Source organism: Saccostrea echinata, unplaced genomic scaffold (assembly GCF_033153115.1).
Source record: "Saccostrea echinata isolate AGI-Se365-2 ecotype Australia unplaced genomic scaffold, CSIRO_AGI_Sech_v1 ptg000006l, whole genome shotgun sequence".
Classification (NCBI taxonomy): domain Eukaryota; kingdom Metazoa; phylum Mollusca; class Bivalvia; order Ostreida; family Ostreidae; genus Saccostrea; species Saccostrea echinata.
In genome coordinates, this window is record NW_026889755.1 from 9,556,465 (window position 1) to 9,573,772 (window position 17,308).

The following is a 17,308-nucleotide window of genomic DNA, read 5'->3' on the forward strand; positions in this document are numbered from 1 at the left end:
ATATTTTTTTAACGTTGTGGTAGTCTAACGTGTAAAATATTTAATTTGTATATTTTAATTTAAACAATATTTTATTCACTGATGTTAATGTGAATAGGGTTGAACAGCAGGCTTAGTCTATTTTTAGCCCTCGCCCTACATTAAGGTCATGGTACAAAATAAATACTAATAGAATGAACAAAAGAAGAAAAAACAAAAAATGAACAAAGTAACTGAAAAAAAAATACAGAAATTTTATTTTGTATATCTTACATTATAAACATTAATTCAAATTCCGATTTATTGTGTATAGAATAGTTTTGTGTAAAATGCAATGATCTACGTTTATGTACATGACATTTTTTTTTAAATTTACATTCTTTTTCTCTCTAGTTACCAAAAATCAACAATTTACTGAAATATGATTCAGGCCAATCTATATTTAATCAATCAAATTCTGTTAAGCTCAGATATTTAATTTCCCATCTCAGAAGTATGGAAGAAAAAAACAAACAAACAAAGAAACAAACAAACAAACCAAAAAAAAAAACAACTCTCGTATTCCTGACTGGTTTTCTTAATTTTTTCCTTGAAAATGTGGTTTTTCATCTTGTTTTACTACAAATTATGTCCTGAAACATTTTATTTGACCAAGCCAAAGTTATAAAGCATTATTAAAGGAAATTATTTCTCAAATTTGATAAATCTGTAGGCACCTTTCATATACTAGATCTTGACCTTAATTTTTCTGAAAGGAGGAAAAAAAATACTTGTACAATAGCAAAGAAAACAAAAATTTCATGTTCATTTGTCTTTATTTGATTGATAAATCAGTGTATTAATAAAATATAAATTACAATAACTGTAGAAATAAATATCATAAAACGTATTTCTTTTCAATTTTTTTCGACTTCAATATTCTATAGATTTGAAATACATGATGCAGTTTAGGTCTTTAGGAGTAGTCTACAAAGCACACACTTAGTCATCACTCTCGATTGCTTCATCGTCAATGAAAGGATTTTTTCTTTTCTTCATTGGCTTCCTTTTTGGTTTTGGCAGCTCGGATTTTTCCTTTCCCTCATCTGTTTTAAGAGCTTTACTTGGTGAAACATCAGGTTGAAAGAAGGGAACGTCAGGCTCTTCTTCTGATGAACTGTTAGCATGCTAGATGAACACAAATAATATTGCATTTAATTGATCTGCTCATAATGAACATAAAACTAGATCTCTCTTTCATTGATACAACATTGATCTACAGCACTGAAGAGTTAATTTTTTTTAAAAGCTATTTTAACAATTTTTTGAAGTTTAACAATTTTAAAGTTAAAAAGCAAGGTTTTGAATTTTGAAAAATGAAAGTGATTGAATAGTAATTATTTTGATAATTAATGTTATCAAAAACTACACCCACCTCTGCAATCAATTCTTCTCCAATATCTGCAATGGAGTCCTTCAGTTCCATCAGGAGCTTGAATTCATCTAAACTCAAAGTAACTGTCTTATCCGTTCTCCTATTCCTAATATGCACATAGCATTTCTGTGTTATCGGGTAAAAATTAATGGAAACAAGTTTACTGCTTCCAAAAAAGCTGTAACCACTCTCCAATACATTTGATGCATTGTATGATTTTCTAAGTTCGGATACCATATTCAGAGATTTTTATGGAAAAACTTCAGACTGAATGATTTGAAATTAAAATTTTCCCTCTTTTATAGTCTATGAGATTTATTGAAGTGAATGATCTCATTTCTGATAAGTGATCTTTTATTTATCAGATCCACCAATACCACCACCACATTTTCCACTTCATAGTCCTGATCTTGATGATAGCAATAAAAATTCTTGAGAGGAATGTTAAACAATGATAATAATAAAAAAAAAAATCATAATAGCAATAAAAAAAAATCTTTAGATGGATGTTAAACAATTATATTTAAAAACAAAAACAAAAACCTTAAAACACATACTAAAACTTATATCGAAGTTTCATGGAACGAATTAATTATTACAACACAAAGAGGGTGCTATTGTTTGTATCTGTAAGTTTGCGTTTGGATCTAATAACTGCATGAGCTTAATTCATCACAATGTGGTTTTTGATGATGTTAATGCTTTTGACATTGACTGAGCATGGTGAATCGAAAATGTTTATCATTGATTCAGTGCAATGCACGCCATCATCAGGAGGACTCTTAGGGTGCGACTGGAAAGGACCAGGGGATTATGTAGGATCAAGTGTCGACTTTGACACTTTGATTTTCAGAAGACTGTTTAGTTCTGGGTTCGTTAACATTTTCAATTCTCCTGGATTACGGATAGTGGAAATTCAGAGTGGTGATGCATCTTGCGGAAACATCAACGTACCAGAACATGTGAAAGTGTTTATAAAAGCCAAGTTATGTAATGAGGTACGCCATTTTTTTTCGCGCGCTTTTTGACATGTAAACAAACAGAGTTATCTGACCATTTCAAAGAAAAGGAAAAAAAAAAAGTCATAATTTTTTCCATAGATTTTAATTCAGTTTAACAATGTATAATTGTGATAACAATGTATAATTGTGATAAATGTTTGGAAAACCAATTTTATAGAACTTTTTCATTTTTAAGTTCATCAAATAATTTTAGGATTTGTCATCCTCATCACCATCTGCACTAGGTTCTCCCAAGTCTTCAGGAGAATCCTTATTGACCTCAACCTCCTCTTCGTCTTCATCACCTTCTGAAAAGGTACATTTTTTTTTTATTTTTTGCATGGTAATACATGGATGTATAAAATAATTATATATTCATTTTAAGTGTATTTGCAATTTTGTTAACCTTTAATTCATCTTGTGTAATATATTGATTTCAGAGAACAACTATGACATTCGACTTTTCGACAACAGATCAGGCATATCCACATATTCAAATTTTTTGGGAAAGAATCAGTACATTACAAATTGCAGTCATTATTCTATCAGGTATGGTTTATTATGAAAAGAAAAAAATTTCAATTTCCCTACACAACCATTTCAGAACAGAGTATTTTTTCATTATTGTTCACTTTTATTTCTTTTGCAGTGAAATGTTCACTCCTCTCCTTATTTCTTTGTCTTAATTGCATAAGAAAATGTATAAACAGGAAAAGAAATGACATACACCATACAACAGATGTAGAAATGGGATCACTACCAAATCACATGAAAATTCATTGACAATATTTGACAATGTTACTGTAAGACACCTGATGTCCATTTATCTTTATTTTTCAGTTTTATTTGTGCTTTGTTTTTTTGGTGGAGTAATATGGAAAATATACAAAAGATGCCATCAAAGAGAGAGAATTATTTATGCAAGAAATATAGACATGACCAACTTTTGAAAAACAAAAAAAATTCTTCTTTTCAGTTCTGTCAATTGCTGTTTGTACATTTCCCAAACCACGACCATTACCACCACCAAGCCAAACTGATTCAGCTTCACAAACAACTACTAATCCTCGAGTTGTCCAACCTATCTCTCCTATCCAAACAACTACACATGTGCCATGTTCAAACAATCGACCTGCTCAACCTTCCCCTCCTATTCCAACAACTTCAACTCAGGTTCGACATCCAAGGAACATTCCACCTTCCTTTCCCATTGGAATTCCTACCAGGAGACGGTCAGAAAGACTGAGAATCAGACAAGTTAATGTGATATGAATTTTCAACTACCTCTAACCAAGTGTTTTATCTCAGAGTCACAATCTCAATTGTTTTGAGTAGTATGAAATAGCTCTTTTTTTTGTGGTTTTTTTTTTTTTTTTTTTTTTTTTTTTACTTCAAACCTGCAGACTGTTTTTATTGTGTTCAGTAGATTGTATGCTTTTTTTATATAGTAAAACAATGTGAATTACTTACGCAATGACTTAACAAATATTATTTTTCTTTTCAATGTATTTTTAGAACAGGTGTGGAAATATATTGATATATTCATTCCATTGTTTTGTTATTTGTGTTCACTTTCTGCAGGTAATAGACATTGTAATATCTTTGTTTTGTTTTGTGTGTGTGTGTGTGTGTGTGTGTGTTTTGTTTTTTTGTTTTTTTTTGTTTTTTTTTTTTGGTTTTGTTTTGTTTTTTTTTTTAGATTTTGTTTAGGGAATACCATGTTAATGTCATTGGTGGTGTATTTTAAATTTAAAATAGAAAGAAATTCACATTCCTTCTATTCAAATCTGTATGTAGTTGTAATACTGTTATGGTGTAAATATGTGATTGTCATCAGGATAATTTGTTTCAAAATTGTAAAATATAACCTGTGTTTTTATTTTTCTTGCTTGTTTTACTTTATTTTTATTTTTTTGTGAGGAATTTGAAAAAAAGGTTATGTGATTGTCATCAGGATAATTGTTTCAAAATTGTAAAATATAACCTGTATTTTTAATTTTCTTGCTTGTTTTACTTTATTTTTATGTGAGGAATTCGAAAAAAAGGTTATATTTCCTTTAGTTATTAAATATTATTGTTTTTTCCCCCCACTAAGTACTTATTGGTCATTTATATTTTCTTGCACTTAGTATGTAGTATGAAATCATAGCTTCATAGCTTTAGATTTAGTTGTTATGCATATCAATATTTTGACAACATTGTCTCAAAAGTGATTTTTTTTTTTTTATTTATTTATTTTAAATTTACATCTCAGGTGCATTTTTTAAAGTTTAGTTGTTATGCATACAAGCAGTATTGGACAACATTGTCTCTTTGTTTTTTAGTTTTACATGTACTACTTATTACTTGAAGCAATGTTTTAGTTTTTAGATTTTTTTTTTTTTTTTTTTTTTTTTTTTTTTTGAAAGATTTAGATAACTTTGAGTATGTGAGAGTTATGTTGAGTGTGTTTGTGTGTGTTTTAATTTTCCTTTAGGAATTTAGTTTGTTGAAAGAATAGCTTTACTTGTAGTATTTATACTGTTACATATAAACAGAATGGGATAATATTTTCTCATATTTTTAATTTTCTACAATACTTATTTTTTAGACTGAGATTTTTTTCCAAAAGATTTTGATCATTCATCTCTGGTTTTCTATTCAAAATTGTTTCAAATTAATGAGAAAAATGTTCAAGAAGAAAATAAAGAAAATATGTATATATAGAACAATAAATTCTTTGCACTTACCATCCATGACTTCTAATAATAATGTCTCTATTTTCATTCCTGGGTCTGTGTCCTCTGTGAGGTCAATAAATACATTTGGTCCTTCTCTCTGAACAAGCCGATACATCAAAACTTTACCATTTATGGTGATTCTGACTTCAAAATCATCAATTATGTCTATGCTAACTGACATATTGGAGCATGAATTTGGAATTACTTTACTTGTACTTATATACAAAAGTGTCTTTTAGATCTCAAAGTGATATGATGCATTTGTTTTTGAACTTCTCTGCATCTTGTCAAAGATGTTTATCAGTGTTGTAATATTATGAATCCTAAAAGTTCAGAGAAATAGTTGAAAAAACAAAAAACAAACAAAACTTGCATAATGATATTATCTTCAAAGGTGTTACATGTAACATTCTGGATCTGTGCATGTTTGGAATTCAATATATTGACTTCCTTTTAAATTTAACAGGTTAAATAATTCCACAAGATAAAAGAATGAATGCATGTTATTGTGAAGTGGTGAAATTAAGTTCAAATTTCATTAGAAAGAAAATATATTTACTTATTTACCTGTGATATGTAAGATGCTAGTGGAATGGGTACATTGTAATGTGGTTTGTGATAATATCTCAATATAAGGCCTAGAAAAAAAATATGTTTGTTTCTGCTTTCCCGATTGACCCTAATTTATAATGCTGACCCTAAAATTTTTTTAATGCTTTTGTCCCAGGAAGTGCAAGATTTCACCCAGGCAATTAGAGTCTCCAACTTTGCAAGCTTTTAACCTTTCTATTAGAAGTTTAAGTCACAGAAATGCTTGAAAACACCATTTCTTTTGTCATTGATATTTCTTCTATACATGTTTTGATTAAAGAAGCAAAAAAAAAAAATTTCAAAAAAAAAAAATTTGCCTACCTACCTACCCTATATTTTTACAGCCTGAAAGCGGAAACAAACATATTTTTTTCTAGGCCTAATGAGTTTTTTATACTGCTGCATTAATCTAGCAAATTTCCTTTTTTTTTTTTTTTCCATTTTCCATATCCATATAGTGGTTAAAATTTACAGTGAATCTAAGAGTTATTTCAGTTTTTAAAAAGTCAAAGAAACAAAAATCATCTTGGTAAGTTAGTGCCACATTTCAAATAAGGCCCATATTCTACATAAGGTTTTTTTTCCTTGGGAATAAAATGATCTGTTTCATCTTTAACTTCTCTACTACTTTAAGAATATTAGTAGTAATCATATTGACCATTCTGTTGACAATTTTACATGTATTTGGACTATTAAATTTGAGATAATAAAGGAAAATTTTTTTCATCAGGTATATCACCATTTTTTTTTTTTTTTTTTTTTTTTTTTTTTTTTTTTTTAATGGTTTTGTGTTATTTTAGATCTGATTAATGCATTACATAATTAACAACACCTTTCAATACCAAAAAATGTAGCACTTATATAATTACATCATATCAATAATCTTGGTTGATGTAATTACATCATATCAATAATCTTGGTCACACCTGGTCCTACATGTAACCCATGGCTATACACGTAACCCACCACACTCCACGCCTCCAAGGTGGTCCAGTGTTAGCAAAATCATACTACTTAAATACTATATTTGGGCCATAACTGTTAGATTATTTTACCTTGAATTCCACACACGACGGGATTCTTCACTTCTTGGAATACCCCAATCAGTTTCCTTACTCTCCTTCGTTTGAAAGGTCCTATCTTCTGTAAGTTTCTCCCTGCTCAAATGGCAATGACTAATATTATCTCTGCCTAAAATTGTTGCCATTTGTAGGTACATGAATGCTACATCTATGAAGAAATCAATAATCTTACTGTTCCTTTAATTTTTTACAGAAATATTTTAAGATGAAACTATTAAATAAAATTTAAATGATGCATCTCACTGTATATTATAAAATCTTTGTTTTTGACACACTTTGTACTCAGTAAAAAGTTTTGCAGTTCTCTCCAAATACAATGAATAGTTCAGCCAACATAATTACAAACTGAGAGTGTGTGATACGACGACTGATAAAAACTCAACAAACTAGACTTTGTCATTAACTTCAATCATACATTCATCTATGTTTTACTTGCATTTATGATCCCATACTGTTTAATTCACTAGTTTTCTTTTAACAGTTTAATACGACACCAACTGCAGTATCAAAGAACATTTTCTGTCACTACGGGATGCAGAATTAAGTCGCTAAATGTAGAACCAAACCAGAACGGATAGATGAAAATCCGAATTGTTTGTTTTTTTTCAAAGATGGATTTCTCCTAAACCTACGCGCGCGGGTGACGTTAAACGTAGAATTAATTTTAAACAGCCTTATAATTAAAAACCAGTAGAACTACAGTCTCGTCAGAGACTTCTGGTAAAAGTATAAATTCATAAATTGGCCACTTACCAATGGTTTGACAATGTCCACATTTTCCAACTTCTCCTCTAAGTTGTGCAGATCCTCAAGGGTTTTCAGAGGAAAATCTATGCCAATATCTAATTCTGGCTCAATTCCTCCCACTGGGAAAGGGACGTCGACTTTTGTTTGGATGTTTTGCAACAGTTTTGTGTTAAATCAAACCTGTCCTTTTATTTCTTCTAAGATAGATATGACCTTGATCTCAGTTGCTAGGAAGACCAATATAATACATGTTATCATATTTCGAAAATAATGAAAATATTATTTCAACACTTGCTTTATGTCACAAAGAGTTCTAAATAATGTTTTTAAAGAATTACCTGCTACTCTTGGCTGTGCTTTCTGAATAAATTTGGGGGAGGCAAGTGAAGACAGGTGAGGAGATCTTATTCCAGAAGGCTGCTTTGGTGGTTCTGTTAATGTTAGTTCCTTTTGTTGTGATAATGGTGATGGTAAGGGGGGTAATACAGGGTGAGGTGGTGATGCTGGGAAAGAGTTTTAGTGTAAATTCAAATTCTACAAATCATGACCCCCGGGGGTAGGGTGGGGCCACAATGGAAGATCAAAGTTTTACAAAGGAGTGTATAACAAAATCTTCTACTCAAGAACAGCAAAGCAATGATTGATCATATTTATATGGAAGCATCCTCAAGTGGTGTAGATTCAGATTTGTTCAAATCATGACCCCAGGGGGTAGGATGGGGCCACAATCGATGATCAAAGTTTTACATAGGAATATATTAAAAAAAAAATCTCAAGAACAGCAAAGCCATGATTGGTGATTAACTATTCAGAAGTAGCCTAAGGTAGTGTAGATTCATTTTTAAAAAAAATCATGACCCCCGGGGATAGGGTTGGGCCACAATTGATGATTAAAGTTATGCATAGGAATACGCAAGAAAAAATTTAAAAAATCGTCTTCTCAAGAGTAGCAAAGCTTTGACTGGTCATTATTATATGGAATCATCCTCAGATAGTTTAGATTCAGATTTGTTCTAACCATGACCCCCGGTGGTAGAGTGGGACCATTATCAAAGTTCAAACTTGTAGGGAAAAAAGTCACAGACAAAGAAATATGTAAGCATCTTTAGTTAGTGTAGATTCAGTTTTGTTCAAATCATACCCCCCCCCCCCCCCCGTCCCTTTTTAGGGGTTGATCGGGACTACTAATACATTAAAGCTGAACTGATTTTTGCCTTTTTCCTAGCCAAGTGTTAAGTGAGCGATGTGGCCCATGGGCCTCTTGTTTTCTTTTCCTGGCCTTTTCTACTCTCAATGCATCTTCTGCATACAACAAGGAATTATTTTATCTCGGAATAATTATTTTCCCTGAAATCACCTTTTACCTGTTGATAAATTATAGTGGACCCTATATTCCTTAGTTACATGAAAAAATTCTATGTAGTAATATTGAGACTTGAGTAATGATATTGAATATTGAGTAATGATAGTAAAGTTATTACTCTGAACGTTTCTTTTATATTCTGTATTTATATCCATTTTATAGAGTCGTCTGTTCTTTTGTTGGTTTTGCATTGTGTCAATGTGTGTGACTTTTAAGTGATATTTTTTATTTTTATTAACTTTTTTTATGTAATTTAAACTCATAAGACAAATACTAGATCTACTTCCGGTAGAAAAGCTAACCCTTTACGTAGAATGCAGTTTTGTTCCAAAGTAGACATGAAATGGAATTCAATCCATAACTCCTCTCCAGGAACGTTAAATTAATCGGTTGAAATACCGTAGAAGTGTTATTCGGCAAAAATTTCAGCTTAAAAATAAAACCAAGTGGAGGCTTTAGTAGACCTATGCGATTCACCGAATTCAGCGCTGTAAAACAGGGATTGCGATCGAGACGTACACAATCCTGCCTGCGGTTTTGGCAGTCTATAAAACCACTAATTGTAAAGTTGCAACACGACATATCTCACTACTGTCCAACAAGACGACATCCATTACTCCAGAAGGTGGCGTCTCCGCGTCACTTCCATATCTGTGACGTCAGTTGTATTCTCTATGCGCTGAGAATGAAATTTGATCGGCGGATCATGTTTTCTTTACAAGATTTTATTTGATATGTCTATAGTCGCATTAGGGCTGGGACGATACTGAACTTAGCCGATCCGATACATATCACGATACCTTAGGTGCGATACGATACATATCACGATACATTTAAAACCAAATAAAACTAGAAATTTTTTTTAGAACATTTAATTTGGAACATAACAGTGTATGAAAATAAACTAATTCAACAAATAGGTAGCCCAAAGGTGTCCCAGACACCCGACTTACTGCCATTGGGTTTCGTTAATTTAATATAATCCGGCGTGTCTGACGACATTTTGACGCTTATATCTTGAATTCTGTATCAGCAAGACGTTTGTACTTTATTTGTGTTTGTTTAAACGTCTTAATAATACAAACTAAAGGACAAAAAATTTCGAATTCTAAAGCCCGGACATTTTTGGAAATTAAAAAAAAGTGCGGTCAGGTATCGTGATACTAAATTAGATGAATCGATCTGTAAATCGTCAAAGTGAATACTGTGATGCATCGGTGCACCGGTGGATCGTCCCACTCCTAAGTCGCATACCGTATCAAACTCTGCTGGGAGCATGAATAAACTTCATTCATGCGTGATCTTAAAAATTATATAGTATATGTTATCATGCTTATATTAGTAGTATTTTCTGATTTTTACAGGTACATATCCAGTGACATATATTCCATATGAGCATGACTTGAATGCTCTAGCCTGCACATTAATTTTTATGCCCCCGGATCGAAAGATCCCGGGGGTATATTGTGTTTGTCCTGTCTGTCTGTTTATCTGTTTGTCTGTCTGTCAGTTGTCAACTTTAACCTTGCCCATAACTTTTGATTGGTTGGAGCTATGACTTTCATATTTCACATGTGTATTCCTTGTGACAAGACCTTTCTTTGGGTACCATCATATTTGACCTTTTGACCTTGGAGTTCGACCCACTTTTGCAAAATTGTATGAGACTTTAACCTTGGCCATAACTTCTGAACAGTTGGTGATTGGGGTTTTAAACTTCACATGTATATTCTTTGTGATAAGGCATTTCGCTGGATACCAAAAACTTTGACCTTGACCTTGGAGTTTGACCTACTTCTGAAAAACTTTAACCTTGGCCATAACTTTTGAACAGTTGGTGCTTGGGGTTTCAAACTTCATATGTGTATTCCTTGTGACAAGGCCTTTCTCTGGATATCAACCTCTTTGACCTTGACCTAGGAGTTTGACCTACTTTTGAAAAACTTTAACCTTGGCCATAACTTTTGAATGGTTGATTCTAAGGCTTTCATACTTCACATATGTAATCCTTGTGACATCACCTTCCTTTGAATACCAAACACTTTGACCCTTTGACCTTGACATAGGAGTTTGACCTACTTTTGAAAAATTCAACCTTGGCCTAATTTTTGAATGATTGGTGCTAGGGCTTTCATACTTCACATATGTAATCCTTGTGACAAGACCTTCCTTTGGATACCAACCACTTTGATCCTTTGACCTTGACATAGGAGTTTGACCTACTTTCGAAGAACTTTAACCTTGGCCATAACTTTTGAATGGTAGGTGCTAGGGCTTTCATACTTTAAATATGTAATCCTTGTGACAAGACCTTCCTTTGGATACCAACAATTTTGACCTTGACCTTCATGTTTTATTTACTTTTAAAAAACTTTAACCTTCGCCATAACTTCTCAACAGTTGCAGCTAGGGCTTTCAAATTTAACAGTTTTTATCTTTTGGCCTGGATTTTGACTTGCATTTGAGAAACTTTAACCTTCGCCATAAGCTGCCATACGGGGGCATCAGTGTTTCACAAACACATCTTGTTCAATGTGTAAAATTGTTCAGCACCTAGCCATGCCGAAAAACGCTTGGCCAGGCGCTGTTACGTGTATATATATATATCGACCAACGCCATCCAAAAATAAGATTTCAAGGCGTATATTTACATTCTCTAAATTTTCCTCTTTATAAGGTTAGCTTTTTGAAAAGCTTAGTAAGTCGGTCAGTGGCATATTCCATGTTGTGTGATGAAAAATTGATTCTTTTTAATCCAACTACCAGAGTTCCCGTAGAAGATTGGGCTTCATCCTCGTAACCTCCTGAGAATCGCAGAGAATATAACTCTTACTAATATGTTATTGTATGAGAGTGTCAAATTTAAAACTACATGTACACTGAATAATAAAAGAATGAATAATGTGTCATTAAAAAACTTCAAAATGAATGTTGATGAAGAAGACATGTTTTAAATTTCACAAAAAAACAAAAACAAAAAAACAAAACACCTTGTTACAAAAGAAATGATACCCTCCACCCCCCACCCCCCTCCACCCCAAAAAATAAGTAATTAAAAGTAAAAAAAAAGGTCATGAAATCGATTGAAAAGTAAAACTGGAATATTTTTAATGCTTTAAGCACGTATATTTATTTCAGATACCATAAAATTTACACTAGCCGCCTACTCTATGTTACTCTGTTATATAATTGGCATGTGTGCAATTTAAGCGGGCTACCCTAACAAAAAAATACTATAGTAAACTATAGTACCAAAGTAAAAACTTTGGAACTTTGATTTACTATAGTGAAAACTTTGGAACTTTGAAATACTATAGTAAAAACTTTGGAACTTTGATTTACTATAGTGAAAACTTTGGAACTTTGATTTACTATAGTGAAAACTTTGAAACTTTGATTTACTATAGTGAAAACTTTGAAACTTTGAATTACTATAGCAAAAACTTTGGAACTTTGATTTACTAAAGTGAAAACTTTGGAACTTTGAATTACTATAGTAAAAAATTTGGAACTTTGATTAAGTACGATAAATCCCGTGGAATTATGTTTTTGATTCTCATTCTTTACATTTTATGATATTTCAAGTTTAAGATTCATAAAAGCTTTAGAGAACATTTTAAAAACCCGACCCCTCCCCTAAAAGAATAATGTACAAGATATGGATGTTAATGTAAAGGTTGTCGCCTGCGCCGATAAATAAGCAATATTTATTTCATTGTATTTAATTTTAATGTTATGCAGATGTTACATAAGTCTTATTTATGGAGAAAAAATAATATATTATAAAAAAAAAAATGTGTCAGTTATAATCAAAACATCTGCTTCATCAACTTCAGTCAACATGTATTGTTTTTTAAATTTATAAATGTAAAAATTGCATTTGAATTAACTACTTTGTATATTTAAATAAACATGAACAACAAAAACCAGCCCCAACCAATCCCATATCCAACCCTCCCCTAAAAGGGCTAAATAATAAAAAAAATTAATAAAAATACATAAGTTGTTAAACTAATGAAAAAACTTTGAAACTTTGATTAAGTATAGGGAAAACTTTGAAACTTTGATTTACTATAGTAAAAACTTTGGAACTTTGATTTACTATAGTGAAAACTTTGGAACTTTGATTTACTATAGTAAAAACTTTGGAACTTTGATTTACTATAGTGAAAACTTTGGAACTTTGATTTACTATAGTGAAAACTTTGGAACTTTGATTTACTATAGTTAACTATAGTAAACTATAGTTAACTATAGTTTACTATAGTATTTTTTTGTTAGGGTATTTAAAGGATTTAAATCGTGTAAATTTATACAAGAATCTTTTCCACAGTGGTCTCATCAAAATTTAATAGCGTTCACTCATATGTAAATGGAGTACACACAAAAACCTGTGGCATTTCTATCAATTGGTTTGCTCTAGCTTTAAAATGGACTGGTCATTTTCTTTGATATAGTGGCATTGAAGCATGTTTATCTCAAACACAGCGGACACCTTTCCCAATGCAAGCAATCTATGTTCACATTTTACTTTGTTGTCGAGACAGTGGGAGAACAGAGCAATCTATAACTAAATGTCAAAGTAGTACATCAAACACTGACTGAAGAAGCGCGCCCTCTTACGAGAGAATAACATGAATTTTGTCTACATTGAATGAATATAATAATTTGCAATTTCACTTCTAATCATAATATTGGGGTGAAAAAAATGAATCGTTTAAGATATTCCTTAGATGTAATTTTTGTTTTTCACTGAGGCGTGATCAACAGATATTGTTTTTCACTGAGGCGAGACCAACAGAGATGGAGCAAACACACCCGACACACCTCAACCGATTCGTACCTCATCGGGCGATTAGTGTCTCACCTCGTCCTACTACTGTCTAATAACTGTATCCATGCACATACGAACAAAATATCTCATGGATGAAAAAGAACAGGAAAATGCTTCTAATTATGCATGTTTTTATATTTTAGCTACCAGCCCTGTGTTCTCTAGTATGTTTATACCGCCATTTTGACTAGGGCTACACATCTGCAGATATTTTTTAAACAATCAAAATATTTTTTTTTCTTTTTCACTTGTTATTTAAAGAAGTTTACCAACAAACTGTCATAATGTTGATTTTTTTTCAATTCTGCAGAATGTTTCAAAGTAAAGACGTTGTGTATATAAAATTTCTTTTAGCGTATAAATTACAAAACAACTCTTCAAAATCGATAATTGTGTTTAATGGCATTAATCCTCTCTTAATTTTTTAACAATTTTTCTGATTTCCAGCTCCATCTTTCTGTTTCCCTCCTTCATCACTTTCTGAATTTCTAATAAGTCTTCTAGCAAATCCACCGTAATGTTCACCCCGATGTTCTCACTGACCTCACTGTATCGATATGCCACCTTATCATCAATGAATTTCAAGAAATTTGTTGGAATGTACTTCTTTGTTACATTCATTCCTAATAAAAAAAAAAAAACAAACAAATGCTGAGAATTGTTGTCCCCCTCTGGAGGGGTTCATTAAGTAGATCAATACGAGTTACATGTACCTAATTCATCCCTGCAAGGCACAGGGATTTCGATCAGTTTATTTTATTTCTAGCTTTCTAATAGGGCATTTTATTCAATTTCCTCAATTCTGGTGGAATGTCATCCAATTGAGATAATTGTAACGTCGGGAAAGATAGAGCTTAAGCTTGCCTATGCGAGATTTTCATTCACAAGGTGCATTTGATATTAGTGCATGAAAAATTAATTAATCATTTAATATCTATAAAATAATTGATTGATTGGATAAAAAATTCTTTTGATAACTGCATCAGTAGAATCTGGAGTTCGCTTGCATTTAGCAGCTGGAACTTCTTTGACTGACTTCACATATTTCCCCTTTCCAGAGTACTTCGTGGAAGAAGAATGAAATATTTTAAGTATATTTTTCTGAATTTCAAAACTAGTCTGTTTTATACGTCCCCGAGTTATTTTCTACTTTTGTTTCCTTTCGAATTATCCCCCTTTGCTAAACAAATCAGAACGCCTGCATGACAATAATGCACGGGGATTAAGGAAAGAAATCATTTATTATAGATATGTTAAATGTATGTTAAATGTTTGTCTTTTAGATAAATGTTATGAACAATAGAATTGTGAAAAAGTGTTTTTATGCTACCAAAGCGTGGAAATGCCGTTTATCTGTATATTCTTAGAAAACGAATGTATGAGAAAAAAGACACAGAGCGAAGACGGAATTCTTATTAACATTGTTAAACAGTCGACAACAGGCTCTTCCAGATTTTACAGTCAGGTGTTTTGCATGGACCAATATAGTTCGTTTAGTGTTGTTTAACGTCCCTTTCGAGAATTTTTCACTCATATGGAGACGACACCATTTGCCGGTAGAGAGCTGCAAATTTTGACCTATACTCGGCACTAGGGGCCATTGAGCAGTGAGGGATCTTTTTCGTGCCAGCACCTACTGCGACACGGGACCTCGTTTTAAACGGTCTCATCCGAAGGACCGGACTCCACGTCCCACAGTGGGATTCGAACCCGCGACGTTAACATCAACTCCTTACTCGCGACTCTAGAGCAAACGGTCTAATCACTGAGCCACTCGGGCGACTGGACAGATAGTGATACGTATCTATATGTTCGGTATGAAATTCAGATGAAGAGATGCGCAAATGAAATCCAAAATTTCTGTGACCTAGAAAGAGTTGTCAGGGTTATATTTGAGTAGCTATGTTTATTCAGGAAATGGCACATAGAACATAGGTTGACACATGAAATCTAAAGAAATTAGAAGCTTCCTTCTACATTTAAGAACCGAAGACATTAGCTTACCGGAGGAAGTTCGAAGTACGTACATACCCAATGGGATCTAAGAAGTTATTAGTAACACAACTGGTAAGTTTTTTGTGCGTTATTGTTAGAAGCAGGGCTCTGGTAATGACACGACAATGCCATTTGAAGAAGTTGTTTGTTCGTCATGTATCTCCCCGCGTCTAAAAATTTATATCATATATTTTCAAACTGAGCTATATGTTGGGCATACATTTGTTCTCGTGTTAAATCTCATCATTGAATGATAAATATTATATGATAGGAAATAAATCTTATAACATTTTCTTTGACCGATGTATCAAGGAAACCTGAACTGAAAGCGCATTTCTTAAGTATATAAATTTATAAATGCGGTAGATAAGCAAGCTTGTGCTCTGTGTTTCCTGTAACAAAAGTTGCTTTAAAATTTTTGAAATTTGCCTAAGAAAGAGATAATTCAGAAATCGACAGATTTATAAACTGGTTCCATCAAAGTAACAATTTTAAAGAACTAGGTTCACTTTATGCATAAACTGGCCCTGTAGATAGACCAATTTATTCACGAACACTTTATGTCCAATTCTCAACATCATTATAAAGTAGAGACTTGGTACTTTCATTTTGTGTATGAAAGTTTCCTTTAAAAGTCCAGATACGGGAAAACAGGTGGTGTGAAATGGCAATGTTGTCGAATTTTGCAGAATACATGTGTATTTGAGATTCTTTAATAAAGAATTAAAATATGAGCACACCTCTCGATCCAGAAATTGAAATTTGTTAAATAATCTTCGTAAGCAGTTCTCTCTGAATATATTTGTACACTTTGGATCGGAGGTTGTGCTGTATACGAAATATTGAAAAATGGCATCATATTTTGGCCGTTTTAGAGAAATATTCAGGATATGTGACTAATGACGCAATTTTTGACGTCATAGTGCATTGAGAAGCAGGAAAATTACGTCATTATTGATAGAAATTCAGTCACCAAGGGTTTAAGTGATATTTAATGCCTTCACGACTAAAACTATGCACTTTCATTTTTTCAGAAATTCACATGGCCAAAAAAGGCCCTATGTTGCCCTTGCTCTTTGTTTTCATATTTTTTTTGCGTCATGATGACCCTTTGGGTGATGTTTAGGGGACAAAAAGTATTTTTATGCGTAAAATACGCAGAAATATGCGTTAACGGAAACTAGTTTTTAATGATGAAATTTTGTATCGTTCTTGAAGACATCCAAAGACAGAGGCCAAAATGGAGTCATAGCCTATCTTGTCTGTATTTTTTAAAAATCAAGCCAAAGTAATAAAAAAAACAAGGTCAGAAAACATAGATTTAGAAAGGTTGCCCTCACTAAATGCAAAAGTTGCTGTCAAGGTTAAATAAGGTTAAAAACAAAATAAAAACCAATATACATTCAGAAAGGTTCTGTCACATGTATACAGGGAAATTTTCGCCCCCGTTTTATTTTCTCCCCTTTCGCCCTACTCAGTACTTACAGGTGGGCTAATTTAAAACGGGGCGCATAAAAACAGATTGTATGATCCTTAAACAGAATTGTACCTGGGCGAATTCAAAATAGAGCAAAATTGTTTC

General features: G+C 32.3%; 1 protein-coding gene and 1 long non-coding RNA gene across 3 annotated transcripts; one reads left to right on the plus strand and one right to left on the minus strand.

Annotated features, from left to right (window-relative positions):
- Positions 1 to 2,021: 2,021 nt before the first annotated feature.
- LOC133180256 (uncharacterized) lies at positions 2,022 to 6,720 on the minus strand. 2 transcript variants are annotated; one of them, XR_009720299.1, is made up of 4 exons: positions 6,632 to 6,720; positions 5,331 to 5,437; positions 5,124 to 5,207; positions 2,022 to 2,699 (listed from the first exon to the last, which is right to left on the minus strand). It is a non-coding gene; the product is annotated as an uncharacterized LOC133180256 (long non-coding RNA). The 2 variants fall into 2 exon arrangements; XR_009720298.1 differs by lacking the exon at positions 6,632 to 6,720 and having other exon boundaries at positions 5,124 to 5,254; positions 5,331 to 6,083.
- On the plus strand, positions 2,071 to 4,011 carry LOC133180255 (uncharacterized). Its single transcript, XM_061314798.1, has 4 exons — positions 2,071 to 2,391; positions 2,609 to 2,710; positions 2,835 to 2,943; positions 3,371 to 4,011. The coding sequence occupies exons 1-4, from the start codon at positions 2,071 to 2,073 to the stop codon at positions 3,664 to 3,666; spliced, it is 828 nt and encodes a 275-aa protein (XP_061170782.1). The 3' UTR covers positions 3,667 to 4,011.
- Positions 6,721 to 17,308: the final 10,588 nt, after the last annotated feature.